At 42.8% G+C, this 18,787-nt stretch overlaps 2 protein-coding genes across 2 annotated transcripts; both read left to right on the top strand.

The window, feature by feature from the left end:
* The first annotated feature begins 162 nt into the window (after nt 1–162).
* Nucleotides 163–1,688, top strand: LOC134444273 (stonustoxin subunit beta-like). The gene is made up of 3 exons (XM_063193629.1): nt 163–333; nt 790–846; nt 955–1,688. Exons 1-3 carry the CDS (start codon nt 207–209, stop codon nt 1,479–1,481), a joined length of 711 nt encoding a protein of 236 aa, XP_063049699.1. The 5' UTR covers nt 163–206; the 3' UTR covers nt 1,482–1,688.
* A 12,027-nt stretch (nt 1,689–13,715) lies between these two features.
* LOC134444274 (stonustoxin subunit beta-like) lies at nt 13,716–18,002 on the top strand. The gene is made up of 5 exons (XM_063193630.1): nt 13,716–13,899; nt 15,939–15,998; nt 16,205–16,261; nt 16,424–16,480; nt 17,137–18,002. The coding sequence occupies exons 1-5, from the start codon at nt 13,716–13,718 to the stop codon at nt 17,655–17,657; spliced, it is 879 nt and encodes a 292-aa protein (XP_063049700.1). The 3' UTR covers nt 17,658–18,002.
* The last annotated feature ends 785 nt before the right edge of the window (nt 18,003–18,787 follow it).

The following is an 18,787-nucleotide window of genomic DNA, read 5'->3' as shown; positions in this document are numbered from 1 at the left end:
CATTGCCTTCAAATGGAAATGTTTGTGTAATCGTGTTTAAACCATTTTTGAACATGTCTTTGATCTACAGTTATGACTTACTCTTTTAATATATTCTGTAAAGTGTGTGTGTGTGTGTGTGTGTCTGTCTGCATGTCTGTCTGTGTTTCTCTCTACAGAATGCAGGGTCCATCTGTGATATTCCTGACAGTACAATTCCAGCCAACATGGTCCTCAGCCACCCTTACCTCTCCTTTGAGCCGTTGAAAACATATGTCTCTGAACTGAACACGCAGCTGAAGGAGAAAATAGATTCATTATTTGAACATCAAGAAGCCAAAATATCTGCAGCAGGTTAGACTTGTCAAGTGTGATGTCATAGAAATCCCTGCTATGCTCCAGCAGCAGCAGATGAGATTGTTGTTATCACACAGGTCAATTTCAACATTATTACTATTAATGAAATCACTTTTACGGTTTTATCCAAAGTGACCTATAAAAACAACATTAACAGTTAGAAGTTAGTTGTGGTTGGATTCAGAACACAATTGTGTTCTTCCAGATTTGCTAGATTCAAAATGGTATGCAATTTCAATCTTGACTCTTGGCGCATACTGTTACTGTGATAAATTGCTGCACCCATGATGGCTGAGAGAACTGAAGGTCTTCTGAATGCACAGTTACTTTCTTGATGTAGATATCTGTCAAAGTTGTTGAAGCCTAAGACTCAAAATGTAAATGTATCATTTACTAGTGATAACTGTGATCGATAATGGTGATTTGTGGCTAATATCATACCTTCTGTCTCAGTGTCTGAAGTACAGGCTGTTGTTACCGAACCAGTGATCAGGGAGGACTTCTTGCAGTGTAAGTAATTACACACACTCAAGATACACACTCAAGCAGTTGAAACCAGAGGTTTACATACCTGTACAATGTATTTAAAGACACACACAAAAATGTCTCTTGCATTAGATAACGGTTACTTCACACTGGATCCAAACACCGCAAACCGATACCTCCATCTGTCTGAGGGGAACAGGAGAGTGGAGAGGAGAGATGAGGCCCTCCAGTCATACCCAGATCATCCAGAGAGATTCGACAGGTGGCCTCAGATCCTGTGTAGAGAGGGTGTGTCTGGACGCTGCTACTGGGAAGTGGAGTGGAGTGCTGAGGAGTGGGTTAATGTATCAGTATCGTATAAAACTATAAGCAGGAAAGGAACCCAAGGTGATTGCTGTTTTGGAGAAAATAATCAGTCCTGGAGACTAGCTGTCAAGTCCAGAGAGACATGGGTCGTCTTCAATAAAAAAGGCACTAAACTCCCTCTAGTGGCCAGCTCCAGAATAGGAGTGTATGTGGACCACAGGGCAGGGACTCTGGCCTTCTACAGCATTTCTGGCACCACAATGACACTTCTGCACAAAGTCCAAACCACATTCTCTCACATACTCTACCCGGGGTTTAGGTTAGGAATCAGATCATCAGTGAAGCTCTTGTGACTCACATGCATATCGCACATCTGGACTCTGGATCCATGTGTGTTATTATATGCAGGTGACATCTGCAGATTATATGCAGGTGATCATAATACATTTTTTTTCTTGTATGGACAACTTGGATTTGCATCATTCATAGATATATTACATGTTTACAATGGTCTTTAATTGACAACTTAATTGAATTCACGCGCACACACACACACACAGACGCGCACACACACACACACACACACACACACAGACACACACACACACAGACACACACACACACAGACACACACACACACAGACACACACACACACACAGACACACACACACACAGACACACACACAGACACACACACAGACACACACACACACACACACACACACACACACAGACACACACACACAGACACACACACAGACACACACAGACACACACACACACACACACACACACACACACGATTGCAAAAAAAACCCCAAAAAACCCCGAAGCTATCAAAATAATCATGCAGGTGGTCGGCTATGTGAAATCTGTTTATTGGTAGATGACATTTAACACTTTTTGTATTGCTGTACACTCCACGTGCATGATTTAATCAATTTCAGGAGATGAAAAAAGTAATTTGAAAGCTGTTATTTAGATTGTAAATATGTTTAATAGTACTGTCTGTTTCTGTTTGTCTAAAGGATCTAACTCCTTCTCTTTTCCCATTGCAGCCAATAGCTTTTCAATATAAAAATGTTTCATTCACTAGGCTTATACCATTAAGTCTCTCTATATTTGTTTCTAATAAAATAACTTTCTTTCATTTCCTTGTATTTTTATTTTTAGGCAATTGGCTTTGGCAATTTCCTGAGTGTAGTTCAATGATAAATTGGAAAGATTTAATTTTATTTGTGTTCATTAGCCAATTTCAACTGCATGTTTGATTTGAATGCAGTGTTTATGTTATCTGCAGGTGGTGGACTGTGGTTAATAAAGTGATTGAGCTTTCCAGATGTCTGTCTCATGGTATACAGTGGTACAGTATGCTTGCTATGTGGTGTTGAGATCACAGACTGCATGTAATATTACTAAACACTGAACATGTCATGCACTACTACTTAGTGGCGGTATCCTGTCTTGAATTAGTACAAAATAGACATTTCCCATTATCTGTGTCCCAGATTTGAGATAATCTCAGCCAGTGAGAATTTGTTCAGTGATGTATATATTAGATACATGAGTGTGGTTTATCCAGACTCTGCCTTTGACTTGAGAATGAGCAATGCTCGGACACTTTCCATTCTGAGGACGATAAAAGGCCACCCCAAAATGTCAAAATTTGACAAAAGCATATGGAGCAGATGGCTGGTAGATATGTGCATTGGCATAGTGGACAGTACTCTCACACTTTCAATAAAAGGTCACCTCAAAATGTCCAACTTTGATAAAAGTTTGCCCCATATTTGACTAAAGCAGCAATGCCCCAGATGGCTCTGGTCATGAGGGAATGAGCCTTTGGCCCGTTGGACACAGGGATGCCCACCAGAGTTTATTTGCACTTAAATGTTCCCAGAGTAAAAACGTTTGTTTTTGTTTTTTTACCAGCACAGATATGTACATATCTGAGTGTTAATCTACCTTACCTGGGCCTTGTAAATTTGAATCAGCTGACTGTAATATGTACAAGGCCCAGGTAAGGTAGATTAACACTCAGATATGTACATATCTGTGCTGGTAAAAAGTCAGTGGACTCTCAGCTGTGGACACAATTACTGTTTACTTACAATTACAATTACAATGACTGCATTAGCGGCTGTTGGGATCAGGAAGATCAGAAGGGAGTCTACAGCTGTCCACAGTGTAGACAGACATTCGCTTCGAGACCAGTTCTGAACAGAAATAATATAATTGCCGAACTTGTGGAAGAATTTATAAAGACGAGACCTTCAATTCAGTCTGATGCTCCTGCTGACGATGGAGATGTGGAATGTGATGTTTGCTCCGAGAGAAAACTCAAGGCTGTGAAGTCCTGTCTGGATTGTCTCATGACGTATTGTGAAACTCACTTCAAAGTTCACAATGAGCTTCACAGGGGGAGAAACCACTCACGCACGCACGCACACGCGCACACACACACACACACACTCACACACACACAGGGCCGCTGACAGGTTTTGTTGGGCCCAGGACAAAGGCCCCCCACCTAATACATGTAATGTAATTTGGACCCATTTCCAGGCCCCCTCTCTCACTGGGCTCGGGACAACTGACCCCTTATCCACCCCCTGTCGGCATCCCTGCACACACACACACACACACACACACACCACACACACACACACACACCACAAACACACGCTTACACACACACACACACACACCACACACACACACACACCACACACACACACAGGAGGGAGGGTAGAACTGGGATTCTGTCTATACATTCACTGACAGTTTACAATTACAGACCCAGAATATTCCTGTGAGTTTCAGTGCTCATTAAAGTGTTTATGAAACGAAAACAAACAGTCATTCCCATTAAAGCCTTGTTTTTTTCTGATAGCATCGATGAGACTTTGAACCCAATCATCCTGGAGGAACTTGTGAAAATGGCAACTCAAAGTGTGAATTCTGTGAAATTTGGTGTGACTAATGAGCTGGGCTGTGACATCATAGAGGGGAGTCCCAGGTTTGCTAGTATGGCGATCTGAGAAAACAACACACATGTGATGGACCCACATCTTATAAAGGAACCAAAATTCTGATACAAACATCAGCGTGTCGAAAAACCCACACATCCAACCTCATGAGAAAAAAAAACAGCAGCAGAAATCTATTTCAGAGGCACTGATACATCTGCAGAAAGTTACATGTCTGACAGGCGAAGTGACGATTGTTGACATAGCCTGACAGTTCGTTTTGTTTATGGTTACGGTTGCTAAGGGCGCTTTGCCATGACCCACAGATGACATGGCGTGTGTATTTGTTGACAAATGGGGGGCATTTTGATTCAATTGCGCGATATAGTGTGATTGAAATGCATGTAGGCTACATGCAAAAATATCATCAACTAGAGAAAAAAACGGAGGTATTAGGCTGTTGGAAAAACGCCCTATATAGCCTGAGTCCTCAGCATATTCTTAGCATTTATCATTATTATTATTTTTTGTGCTCAAAGTCACAGGCGTCGCGTGTCCCTCAGCCGGACTCTGAGGACGAGGTGTGTCCAAACGTCAGCCACACGTGCACCACAATACTCAAAACAAACAATCAACGCTTCAAAGTAGGCCTACGCTATGTGCATCTCCGTTTATTCGCTAAGCAGTAGCAGGACTTTTTCTAGGATTTTTTTGGCATGAGGGAGCATCATGGCAGGTTACAGGGGGTGAAGGGGGGTGTTCCCCCCCATGAATGAGAAATTTATTAGGGGCGCTCAAATATATATATATATATATATATATATATATATATATATATATATATATATATATATATATATATATATAAAAATAAAAGTATGAGGGTGCACCCACGGAGGTATGAGGGTGGAGCGCCCCTATTTCCCAGTTCAGAAAAAGTCCTGAGTAGCCCAATCTGTGAGTTGGCTGTCCTCGACTGAGAGCACCACGCTGATGTGCGGATATCCTCCCAAACCAATTTATTGACCAGTTGAATGGCAATCAACAAAAAGTGCATATTCCGAGAGCATTCGCATCGGTTTGGCATGTAATGTGCATTACCCTTTCCTGAAAACAACATACAAAGCAGATGGACAAGGTAAAACGAGTAGCCTAAAGCAAAGCAGTGCACTCACCTGTCTTCGTGCCCGAGCAGTTACAGGGGCAGTTTCAGTCTGCACGCCGGCGATGTCAATTGTTGGAACTGCTTGAGGCAATAGCATTCTCTTTCAGTCCAACCATGCCCGCGACCTCCACATTTGTGGTGAAGCACAAGGGGTGGAAATGTGCCGAGCACAACAGTGACCACGAGCTTGCTTCAAAACCACGCATTGGATCCACAGAGCCCTAGCTTGATTTAGCCTTCTCCTTGTCGGCCACAGTTCCATCATTCTTCACAGAAGGGAACTTGTGCAAAGATATTCCTTCTGTCAAGTAGCCATTTTTGCAGCTGGCACCGTTCGGCCATCCAGCAACACACTGCTTGACACTGCGCTTTGTTTTGGTACTAGCCGCCATTGATCTGAACAAGGTGGAATGAGGTGAACTCACCCCTTCTATGTCACGCATATCATTTGCATAAAATTTGCATGTCACCAAAAAAACACTTTTTGGGAACGTTTTAACATGACTTTTAGGACAAAATATCACCCAGAAAATATCCCATTTTATTCACAAGGCTTAGAACTTTCAGAATCTGTCCTGGAAATGGTCAAATTCCTTTATTTTGTTTTCGTTTCATAAACACTTTAAGTTTTGAGTACAAGCCAGCAGGGTAGTACTCCTTGGAGACTTAGTTCTGGTTAAGTTGAGCTACACGCTCACCCCTCCAAATCACTGGTTTGAAGTTTAGCTTGTCAAGACTGTTCTAATACAGCATTAACCACCATGAAATGAGTGAGTGAACTAAAAGCCTTCCTTGTGAGGCCCTCTTGGTTTACAATCTGACTCTGATTTGAAGAAGGTGCGTCTTCTCCCCATTACAGATTCGTGCCCAGAGCAGGACTTTCTTTAGATGTCGGAGAAAGGACCTGGATGCCCCGCACCCTGCCCCCTCACTCAGAGGAGGGTCAGGAGCTCAACTATGTGTGTCCTGTTAAAGCTCTGTGACTATACAGAAGTTAGCAGAGTTCAACTTTTTGTGGCGGCCACACACCATAAAGGACTACCACTGCCACGTCAGGGGTTGTCTCATTGGATTGTGAAAGCTACAGCGGTTGCCTATCAGAATAATGTCTCGCCGGCCCCTTAGGGACCTAAGAGCTTATGCATTAACAGGAATGGCCAATTCCAGGGCACTGTCCACGGGGTTGCCAATGGTAGGCCTGTGCAATGTAGCGAACAGGGCCCCAGGGTACACGTTCGCCCGCTTTCATGAGCTAGAGGTATCTGGCCGACACTTATCTCACGCTGTACTAGGTTCTGACTCCCCAGCAGCGATCTATACATTCTGACCGATGCTACTGTAATAAGGGCTTTACATAGCGTGCATTCCGGGAGTGGGCTATATCTCCCATAGTGAAACACCGAGCGAAGTTAGAAAAAGAACGTTAGGTTATGGCTATAACCCTCGGTTCTTTGATGACAGAGTGAGGTGTTTCACCTATTTTTCCCTCCTTGCACTAGTTGTTAGGTGGGGAAGAAACCGTTAAGAATGCTGGACTCAGCGTGTCGACGGGGGTAGACACCCCAAGCGGGCGGAGCCCGACTGCGTCGACTGTCTGTCTTTGACAGACGTAATGTCATTGGAGCTTCCATAGATGGTCACGCCCAAGCGTATCCCATAGTGAAACACCTCACTCTGTTATCAAAGAACCGAGGGTTATAGCCATAACCTAACGTTATATATTCAGATTCAGTTCGCACAATTCAAATTCAGGTACTAAAATTCAGTTTCAAGTTTCTGTGACAAACATCTGGGTCATTTGAGGATAAAGGATGAGCAATCGAGTGTACACACGCATGATTCTTCTTGAGCCAATCAGTGCGTGTGTTAGCACCTGCTGTGGTTAAAACTGCATAACCTCTTCTACCTTCCTGAAAGTTCTGTTGCCATAGGTAGCCCGCAAGTAAGTGATGTTATTTCAGTGTTGAAATGTGGTGAAAATGGTTGATTTACAGTTATAGTTTAACACAACTGGTGCATCAACCACTTATGAGAGTGTGTCTGAGTGCACTGAATGTGTGTCTGCACTCGATTGTTCACCCTTTATCCTCAAATGACCTGGATGTTTGTCACAGAAACTCGAAACTGAATTCGAGGAACTGAATTTGAATTATGAGAACTGAATCTGAATATGTACGTAACTAGTTAATTGAATTTCAAATGATCATATTCAGATTCAAATGGATCAATTCAAGCATTCAAACGATGAAATACAATTTCAAATTGAATGATACAAATTCAATTTTTTTAATTGAACCATTCAGTTTTTCAATCGTATCATTCAAGTGTAATAATTCAACTTCAGATCTGTTGGCACAGATCTCAGCCCATATCATAGTGCATTACTAAATGCCCTGTGTTATGTCATTGCAGAGTAGCACTATGGTAATTAATCTTTCAATGTTCAACATTACAACTTGCCTCAGATGGTACGGCATGCATTATGAAGCTATCCAAAGCGACTTGCAATCGAGGACATAATCATAGCCAAGATCACTATCAGATACGAAGTGCACAGGAAATATACAGAACAACAAGTGCAGATGCTAAGTAGGGTTAGTTTAAAAATATATAGATTAATGTTAAAGTAGAGTACACACGCACATACACATCATGTCAAGAGTCTGGCCTGGGACTAGGGCAGTTAAATCATTAGTGTAGTAGGTAGTCACGAAAGAGGAGACTCTTAAAGTGTTTATGAAACGAAAACAAAATAAAGGAATTTGACCATTTCCAGGACAGATTCTGAAAGTTCTAAGCCTTGTGAATAAAATGGGATATTTTCTGGGTGATATTTTGTCCTAAAAGTCATGTTAAAACGTTCCCAAAAAGTGTTTTTTTGGTGACATGCAAATTTTATGCAAATGATATGCGTGACATAGAAGGGGTGAGTTCACCTCATTCCACCTTGTTCAGATCAATGGCGGCTAGTACCAAAACAAAGCGCAGTGTCAAGCAGTGTGTTGCTGGATGGCCGAACGGTGCCAGCTGCAAAAATGGCTACTTGACAGAAGGAATATCTTTGCACAAGTTCCCTTCTGTGAAGAATGATGGAACTGTGGCCGACAAGGAGAAGGCTAAATCAAGCTAGGGCTCTGTGGATCCAATGCGTGGTTTTGAAGCAAGCTCGTGGTCACTGTTGTGCTCGGCACATTTCCACCCCTTGTGCTTCACCACAAATGTGGAGGTCGCGGGCATGGTTGGACTAAAGAGAATGCTATTGCCTCAAGCAGTTCCAACAATTGACATCGCCGGCGTGCAGACTGAAACTGCCCCTGTAACTGCTCGGGCACGAAGACAGGTGAGTGCACTGCTTTGCTTTAGGCTACTCGTTTTACCTTGTCCATCTGCTTTGTATGTTGTTTTCAGGAAAGGGTAATGCACATTACATGCCAAACCGATGCGAATGCTCTCGGAATATGCACTTTTTGTTGATTGCCATTCAACTGGTCAATAAATTGGTTTTGGGAGGATATCCGCACATCAGCGTGGTGCTCTCAGTCGAGGACAGCCAACTCACAGATTGGGCTACTCAGGACTTTTTCTGAACTGGGAAATAGGGGCGCTCCACCCTCATACCTCCGTGGGTGCACCCTCATACTTTTATTTTTATATATATATATATATATATATATATATATATATATATATATATTTGAGCGCCCCTAATAAATTTCTCATTCATGGGGGGGAACACCCCCCTTCACCCCCTGTAACCTGCCATGATGCTCCCTCATGCCAAAAAAATCCTAGAAAAAGTCCTGCTACTGCTTAGCGAATAAACGGAGATGCACATAGCGTAGGCCTACTTTGAAGCGTTGATTGTTTGTTTTGAGTATTGTGGTGCACGTGTGGCTGACGTTTGGACACACCTCGTCCTCAGAGTCCGGCTGAGGGACACGCGACGCCTGTGACTTTGAGCACAAAAAATAATAATAATGATAAATGCTAAGAATATGCTGAGGACTCAGGCTATATAGGGCGTTTTTCCAACAGCCTAATACCTCCGTTTTTTTCTCTAGTTGATGATATTTTTGCATGTAGCCTACATGCATTTCAATCACACTATATCGCGCAATTGAATCAAAATGCCCCCCATTTGTCAACAAATACACACGCCATGTCATCTGTGGGTCATGGCAAAGCGCCCTTAGCAACCGTAACCATAAACAAAACGAACTGTCAGGCTATGTCAACAATCGTCACTTCGCCTGTCAGACATGTAACTTTCTGCAGATGTATCAGTGCCTCTGAAATAGATTTCTGCTGCTGTTTTTTTTCTCATGAGGTTGGATGTGTGGTTTTTCGACACGCTGATGTTTGTATCAGAATTTTGGTTCCTTTATAAGATGTGGGTCCATCACATGTGTGTTGTTTTCTCAGATCGCCATACTAGCAAACCTGGGACTCCCCTCTATGATGTCACAGCCCAGCTCATTAGTCACACCAAATTTCACAGAATTCACACTTTGAGTTGCCATTTTCACAAGTTCCTCCAGGATGATTGGGTTCAAAGTCTCATCGATGCTATCAGAAAAAACAAGGCTTTAATGGGAATGACAGTTTGTTTTCGTTTCATAAACACTTTAACTTGCTTCTTGAAGGCTGAAAGACATGTGCCCAGTCTTGCTCCGTCAGGGAGATCGTTCCATCACTGAGGAACAACGACGGAGAATAGTCTTGATTGGGAACGCTTAGAGCGAGCACGCTGCAGAGCCAGACGGCTTGTGCTGGAGGAGCATAGTAGGAGTTATTTGCTTTTCAGTTTCATCACCTTATTCACCATTTACATGTCCCTGTAGAACAACTAAATATCGTCGGATTAATCATTTCAATTTAAATCAGAGGGAAAAAGTTGAACATCAGTAAATCTTAACACATTTCTTGATCAGCTGGATGTTCCAAACAAAGCCTTCATGATTGTGCATGTTTGTTGTTTTCTGATGCTCCAGGAGGGGTTGGGGCAGAGCCAGAGGAGGTGCCAGCAAATGATCCAATTGAAGGAGAAGGAGCTGCAGGAGCTGAGGAAGGCTGTGGAGACTCTCAAGGTGAGAACTGACCAGAGGAGAAGACAATCTGCTGCAGATTACTAGTTATATCCCCGAAACGCGGAGCGTCGGGGATGTAATGGTCTTGCGTGCGCCGCGTCCGCCGCCGCGTCCTCCGCCGCGTCCTCCGCCGCCACGTAAGGTCTTTAGTGTTAACGCGATAACTTTTGAACGGATATTTGGATTTGTCCCAGATTTTTTGGGTGAATGCTCTAGGGCAGGTTCATGAACTGATTCGAGTTTGGAGGTCAACACTTTCAAGATGGCTGAATTCAAGATGGGCGAATTTTTGTTTGGCCCATAACTTCTGACTGGGTGGATGGATTTCTCCCAGATTTGGTGTGTTAATGCTCTAGGGTAGGTTCATGAACTTATTCGAGTTTGGAGGCCAACACTTTCAAGATGGCTGAATTCAAGATGGCCGAATTTTTGTTTGGCTCATAACTTCTGACCAGTCGGATGGATTTGTCCCAGATTTGGCGATTTAATGCTCTAGGGTAGGTTCATGAACTGATTTGAGTTTGGAGGTCAACAGTTTCAAAATGGCGGAATTTTTATTTGGCCCATAACTTCTGACTGGGTGGATTGATTTGCCCGGTACTACCTTATTTTAACAGTTCACCATTTCAGTGAATCTACCATATTAGGTACAGTGTAACAATATTTAATACCATGTAATACTAATGTAATACTAATGTAATACCAGTGTAACAATATGCAATATCAGGTACAGTGTAATAACCAGTGTATAATATGTAATACCATGTAATACTAGTGTAATACCAGTGTAACAATATGCAATACCATGTAATACCACTTACACAAAAATACATGATGTAGTACAAAATTGGTACATGGTGTTACACTGGTATTACATGGTATTAAATATTGTTACAATGGTTATTACACTGTACCTAATGTGGTATATTTACTGTAATAGTGAACCATTAAAACAATGTTACCATTTGCCCCATTTTTTGCTTCATTTTCACAATAGTCATTTGGTTTTAAGCCTATGCACGTCATTGATCTATGTATAGATATTAAATATATTTCTTTAATATTTTGTATTTATCATATACGTTTATGAAAAGGTGGACGGGAGTGGTAGGAATGATGGGGGACTGGAAGCGTTGCGTTTCGGGGATATACCTTAAGCAGTCGAAGGCGACTGCACAGGCAGTCTAGTTATGAAAAGCTGTGACACAAGCATGGCTTGCCAGGATTTAGTCAATGTCTTGTATTGTGTCTGGAACAGGAAAACATTCAATGGTGTGTGTGTGTGTGTGTGTGTGTGTGTGTGTGTGTGTGTGTGTGTGTGTGTGTGTGTGTGTGTGTGTGCGTGCGTGCGTGCGTGCGTGCGTGCGTGCGTGCGTGCACGCACGCACGTCCGTCCTGTCAGTCTGGTGCAAAGAATGCAGTGGAGGAGAGTGAGAGGATGTTTACTGAGATGGTCTGCTCCATTGAGAGAATGTGTTCTGAGGTGGCCGTGCGATCAGAGCTCAGGAGAAGGCTGAGGTGAGTGAGGCTGAAGGACTCCTGAAGCGACTGGAGCAGGAGATTGCTGAGCTCAAGAGGACAGATGCTGAGATGAAGCAGCTTTCACAGACACAGGATCCAATCCACTTCCTCAAGGTAAACATCACCTTGGTACTTTTCAAAAGAGATCTTGGGTTAATAATTTAACCCCTCAATACACACAGTACCATTGGAGACACACTGTAATAGTCACTGAAATGTGAATTACCATAGTACTACTCTACTATGACATAATGCACTGTGACTCGGCTATTGTCACTCTGGTAACAACAAATTTATAATGCTGTGTTTGAACGGGCTAAAGCACAGAATTGCTTTATTAAAACTTCGACCTTAATTATGGCAGAAACTCTCATCTACTTGCCCACTTTACTTTGGTGTCATTCAAAGTACCTCTGAACATATTGGTTTTGGCGATATAATATTGATGAATCTGGAGTTATAACTTACTTGTAAGGGTATGGAAATGCAGGCACAAATACGCTTGTTCCTATTTTTCCATTATCGTATATGGAATTGCTACTTACCATGATCACTGTGAAGAACTAGCAGACAGGTTGATCTCTAGAAATGTGTGCGCTTGACCGCTGTAGTAAACGTTGAAATCCCAGAGCCCAACGCAAACCCAACGGAATTCTACAGGAGACGGGCAGCCAGTGTGTAGGCCCGCCAGAACGTGCCTGACAGAATGGGACTAGTCTTTCCTACTAGTCTTTGCTCAAATTCCAGAGCAAAGAACCAAAGAATGAGCATTACACGTACTGTAATCTAATCCACTAGTAACAAAATCATACATACGTTTTTGATGTCTTGCTGAGAAATGAAGGCCCACACTTAAGTAATGTTTCTAAGATGGAAGTAAGCAGATTTTGTTACTTTAATGATATGAGGCCCAACGATCAGAGTCAAAGACCACACCACTTACTTTTATCTTTAGGTGTTTGTTTTTCGGGCCAATAAATACTGTATAACTTTCGATTATGCGCATCCACTTGGTGATGGCAGATAGGCAGGTGGTTAAGGTATGAATGGTGGTGCTTTGATTAGCCTTAATAGAGATACAATTGTGTGTCATCTGCATAGCAGTGAAAGTCACTGTTGTGTTCTCTTATGATGCTACCCAGAGGCAACATAGAGAAGAGGAGTGGGCTCAGACAACTACCCTGAGGAACTCCACAGGGTATGATGTGTTTGTTAGAGGTATAACATTGCTTTTCTATAATGTAAGATTTGAACCAGTCTAAGACATGGCCAGGCAGTCCCACCCAGGATTTGAGACACTTAATAAGTGAGGCGGAGCTTAAATCAAGGCAGATCAGAGCTGAAACTGTTTGCAGCAGCGTTGAATCGAAAGTCACAAATTATTTTGGTTAGAGAGATTTCAGTACTACGGTTAACTCTGAAGCCAGATTTGATTGATATTCTTTAATCTCTGCTTGGAATTGGTTTAGTTGTTTAAATACAACTCTTTCTAGTATTTTGCTTAGAAACGGAAGGTTGAATATTGATTGGTCTCTCAAGAGTTTTGATCTAAGTTAGGTTGGTGTAGCTATAGATAGAATTACAAATTAAAAACAAAGTTGTTCGTCACATGAAAAAGGATAACACACTTGTCATTTGCCACTTGTCATTCTAAGATGTGAGAAAACACACTGAGGAAGGCAGAACACCGAAACGTGTCTTTGTGATAATAAAGAATCTATGCATGGTGCAACCTTTTCTCATTTTTTCAGTTTTACAATATATTGGTCAGCAATCTCAAAAGAAGAAAAACGTGTTGGCTGAAGCCTCCTCCAACCTTTACGAACTCTCTTGTCATTTTACCGATGGTTTCTGTGCAGAACATGGGGTGCATTGCTGATTATCCAGGCTGTGATGTGACCAGAAGGACCTTCAGCCAAAGCCACTTCTTTGAGCCCCTGAAGGAATCTGTGTCTGCACTGAAGATGCAGCTGAAGGAGAAATTAGAGTCAGTCTTCAAGCAGGAAATGGTCAAGATATCTGAAGCAGGTCTGGCAAACATGGAATTGACACTCTCACATTCAACATTCAACACATTCATTTAACAGTTGTGCATTACTGAGGACTCACAACAATGTTTTTTTCTCTAAAAACAGCAACTAAGGCACAGATCATAACACGTAAGTAAGTGTGTGTGTGTGTGTGTGTGTGTGTGTGTGTGTGTGTGTGTGTGTGTGTGTGTGTGTGTGTGTGTGTGTGTGTGTGTGTGTGTGTGTGTGTGTGTGTGTGTGTGTTGGGCAGGGGACATGTATGATGCCTGCTAAGGCATAATGTGTGTGTGTGTGTGTGGGGGGGGGGGGAGTAAAGCATTTGCAAATAAATAAGGACACAGATCAGTAGATTGTGTCTCCATTTATATTTTCATGTCTTGAGTCCAGACCTCCCAAGATGCATGGATGTAAGATATGGGTGAATGTGTAAGATATGGGTAAATGTCAGAGGCGATTCCTCCTTGAGTACAAGGGAGGCGCCGCCTCCTGTCCAAAATCACGGAGAATAGTATGTAAACTAATGCTTTACACGACTTAATAACATTGCTATTTCAGACCCAGCTCCATAGAAAATGCATGTGCTCAACTTAGAGATGAAACCAATCTGTTATAGGCCTAAGATCCCGAGGCTCGCACGAGTTTTTTTCCGCTCAAGACAACGCAAGCGAGTCGAGTCTCAATGGACTTCAATGGCATGTGGGATTGTATGCTTTTTCAATGGAAAAATGCTAAACGGTCATTGGCTATTGCCGTGAAATTTTTTTGATTTTGAGACTGAGCCTCACTGGGAGTGAATGGAGAAGAGAGAGGAGGGGGGAGGGACCGGAGACTGGAGCTCCGACTTGTGATTGGGTGAACCCCGTGTCAGTAGGCTACAGTAGTTGATTTCATTTCGAAATGCGGATATGTTATTAATTTGACTGAGAAGTTTCGTCGTGGTAACCAGTGGGGAAGCTATTCATTGCGGTGTACTCCAGTTTTGTGTTCATATTCTTGTAAACCTAGTGTTGCGAATAAAGTCTTAATAGTGGCACGTCCTTATCCTTTTTAATCTCCCAATTCAAAAGTTGAAGTTGCCTACTTTTCGTTAGGGCTAGCTTGCAAGAAAGCTAGAGAGCTATGCAAAATGCCAAGCATTGTGGATTAAATTCTGGCGAATTCCAGTCGTCCTTATGAGGAGAAAATGAATATCAAGGAGCAGAGCAGAGCACTGCCTAATATTGACTTGGTGAAAAAGGTAGGGAAGAACAACCGTTTCTTTTGAGCTTTCGTGGTGTGGTGTCTGACCAACTGGTTAACTGCCAAGTCCCGTGCAGGGTTGCCAGATGAGGTTGATGATTTCCAGCCCAAAAACTGCTCAAAACCAGCCTAGAAGCTCAAAATCCCACCCAATTCTATTGATTTCTATGGCTAAAATTGGGCGGGTTTTTCTGCTAAATGCCATTTTTACCCGCACACGACCATCCTAAGCAGCCCAATTGGGCGGGAAACAGCCCAATCTGGCAACACTGGTCCCGTGAGTGGCGAGTCCTTGTTTCCTACTGTGTTGGCAATGTCTGGTAAATAATTAAAGATTTTGCGACCTCTAGTGGTAAGTTAAGCCGTGCACCCAGTAATGAACAAAGACAACGAAGGCAAACTCAATCACATCATTATGTGGCGGAGGTAGGCCTAATGATAATAATAATAATAATAATAATTTAAAAAAAAAAAAACATTTCCCTATGAATAGGCTACAAGGGGGATAATGATTAATGATTAACAAATTTGTTTCAACAAGAGTCCTTTAGTGTGTGAGGCCATATGTGGCTCAGGACCAATGTAAGATGTGTGTCAAAATTGACACCCCCCCCCCTCCTTTTTTTTTTTTGCGTTCTGGACATATTGTAATTGAACAGCCTCCCCTGTTTGACAGACTACCAGCCGCCACTGGTAAATGTGTAAGATATGGGTGAATGTGTAAGATATGGGTAAATGTGTAAGATATGAGTGATGTGTAAGATATGGGTGAATGGTTGTCTCTGTGTTGGTCTGCAGATACTGATCCTGAACTCCCCATCAGAAGAGCAGAGTGTACGGAGACCCTTCCAGCACCCAGTAAGTCATTGCTGAAGACCTCTAACAACTTCAAACATGCAGCCAATGACATGATATGAACACACCCTTGCTCGTAATGCACACACACGCATGCACGCACCCACACAAACAAACACAAGCTTAGCACACACGCGCACACACACGTGCGCGCATGCACGCACGCACACACACACACACCTACACCGATGTGATGTTTTCTATTTCAGTGTCTGATGGCCAGGCTCTTATTGCTGAACCAGTGACCAGAGAGGACTTCTTACAGTGTGAGTTGGACACACACACACACACACACACACACACACACACACACACACACACACACACACACACACACACACACACACACACACACACACACGCGCACACACAGACACACACACACACAGTGTGTGTATGAACACCGATGTTTACTTTTTCTGTCTCAGTGTCTGATGGCCAGGCTCTTACTGCTGAATCAGTGACCAGAGATGACTTCTTACAGTGTGAGTTGGACTCACACTGACACACACGCACACACGCACACACACACACACACACACACACACACACACACACACACACACACACACACACACACACACACACACACACACACACACAGTACACTTGACGCCCCCAACCCCAACCCCCACCCACACACCCCGTACTCTTGCACACTTGCACGCACACCCACACACGCACACACTTGACAACCCATTGATTTCCCATTGACTTCCCAATTATATTAACCCCAACAATAGCTAAAGAATGCTAAACTGTGCCCAAACCAAAACAATCCCCAACCTTAACCTGTCAGTGAGGAAATGTTTTTACATGTTTACTTTTACCAGTAACAACAAAACTACAGCAAAAATGGTCAAAATATGTGGGGCCCCACATGGAGCGAGGGCCCCAGCTTGTTGGTGTGCTCCAATAGCAGTGGCCTCACGAAGGTAGATTGGTGCAGTACACACACACACACACACACACACACACACACACACACACACACACACACACACACACACACACACACACACACACACACACACACACACACACACACTAATACAGTATTATACACACACACGCACACACACACTAATACAGTATTATACCTAAAACATATACCGGTATGTATTGTCTTCTCCTCCATCAGATTCCTGGCACTTCACTCTGGATCCAAACACAGCACACAGAGTCCTCCATCTGTCTGAGGGGAACAAGAGGGTGGAGTACAGACGTAAGGTCCAGTCATATCCAGATCATCCAGACAGATTTGACAGGCATCCTCAGGTGCTGTGTAGAGAGGGTGTGTCTGCACACTGCTACTGGGAGGTTGAGTGGAGTGGAGGGGTTGGTATAGCAGTGTCCTATAAAAACATCAGGAGGAAAGGAGATGGTGATGAGTGTATGTTTGGAGGTAATGATCAGTCCTGGAGGCTGTACCTCTCCAGCTCCAGTGCCTCTTTCCATCACAACAATAAACAAATGGAACTCCCTCTAGTGGCCAGCTCCAGAATAGGAGTGTATGTGGATCACAGGGCAGGAGCTCTGGCCTTCTACAGCATCACGGGAGACATAATGACCCTCCTGCACAGAGTCCACTCTACATTCACACACACCCTCTACCCTGGGTTTAGATTGTTTAGTAAACCATCATCAGTGACACTGTTCTGAGGCTCCTACAGGCAAATGCTGCTCCTGTAGGTCATTCAACACCCATTCATTTGTGCTCTTGGGTTTAGGTTATATTTTTCATTGGGTGCATCATAGAGGTAGCATGGTTCACAAAGTTCACGGTCCGGCTCATAACATGCCATCAAGGTCACGTTTTTCAGTTCTGTACGTTTTTTTTTTAAATTCATAATGCATGGTGCACTTGGAATATTACACTTTATTTACAGTATATAATTATAATATAACGATGCACAAGTTGAATTTGACCTTTTGCATGTGTCTGAGAACTGCCTCTTGTGCTAACCTGCACTTGCACTTAAACTGTTGTCAGTTGATGCGCGCTGTGTGAGCATTTCAAATGCCTTCTTTCATGGCTGATAGAATCAGCCATGAATCATCACTAAATCATCACTAAATATAGTACTTATGTTTTTGTATAGGCTTATAGTGTGAAAATACTGAGATTTTAATTGTGTCATCCTTGGTGGTCTCAAATGGTAATATTTTAATAAATATTTGGGGGATGGCGTGGACTGCGGTTTGTATGCCACGGTTCGGTATGTGTGTGAGCGGCTCGCTGTGTATTGTGCCATCTCTAGTGCATCATCATCATCATCATCATCATCATCATCAGTAAAGCTGATCTGAGGCCCCTGCAGTCCCCTCTCATACACACAATTTGCAATTGATGATAAACGCCTGTGTTACTTCTGTAATTGGTGTCAAAGATGATTGCTCTTGTATATAACAAATGAAAGTGTAATAAATCTTGAAACAATGAGTGATATCATTTCATTGATGGTCTTGTATGATAAAATAAGAATCAAAAAGCTTGGAAGTTGAATTATTCTATTAACAATAATTTGCATCCGGGTGACTTCCAACAGCAGAGCATGTCTGGAGTGTGTGTGTGTGTGTGTGTACATGCGCACACCCATGCACATGTAAGGGAATGGTGTGTGTGTGTGCGTGCGTGAGTGTGTGTGTGTATGGGGTTTAGTTGGTTCTGCGTGTTGAGTTAGTATGTAGTAGAACACTTTTCCAAAAGATTAGAATATCATAGGAAAATGTCCATAATTCCATCAAAAATGTTAAACTTTTGAATTGTGATTATTTGCATGATATTGCAT

The sequence above is a fragment of the Engraulis encrasicolus genome, unplaced genomic scaffold, assembly GCF_034702125.1.
Source record: "Engraulis encrasicolus isolate BLACKSEA-1 unplaced genomic scaffold, IST_EnEncr_1.0 scaffold_490_np1212, whole genome shotgun sequence".
Classification (NCBI taxonomy): domain Eukaryota; kingdom Metazoa; phylum Chordata; class Actinopteri; order Clupeiformes; family Engraulidae; genus Engraulis; species Engraulis encrasicolus.
The sequence above is the reverse complement of the archived record's forward strand: the minus strand, read 5'-3'. Positions and strand labels throughout refer to the sequence as shown.

What these genes read in the sequence shown, in the direction of transcription:
- LOC134444273 (XM_063193629.1), top strand. Translation starts at nt 207, where the DNA reads ATGGTCCTCAGCCACCCTTACCTCTCCTTTGAGCCGTTGAAAACATAT. An exon ending in AGCCAAAATATCTGCAGCAG is followed by an intron (nt 334 to 789) that starts GTTAGACTTGTC and finishes CTTCTGTCTCAG; the next exon opens with TGTCTGAAGTACAGGCTGTT. An exon ending in CAGGGAGGACTTCTTGCAGT is followed by an intron (nt 847 to 954) that starts GTAAGTAATTAC and finishes CTCTTGCATTAG; the next exon opens with ATAACGGTTACTTCACACTG.
- LOC134444274 (XM_063193630.1), top strand. Translation starts at nt 13,716, where the DNA reads ATGGTTTCTGTGCAGAACATGGGGTGCATTGCTGATTATCCAGGCTGT. An exon ending in GGTCAAGATATCTGAAGCAG is followed by an intron (nt 13,900 to 15,938) that starts GTCTGGCAAACA and finishes GTTGGTCTGCAG; the next exon opens with ATACTGATCCTGAACTCCCC. An exon ending in GGAGACCCTTCCAGCACCCA is followed by an intron (nt 15,999 to 16,204) that starts GTAAGTCATTGC and finishes TTTCTATTTCAG; the next exon opens with TGTCTGATGGCCAGGCTCTT.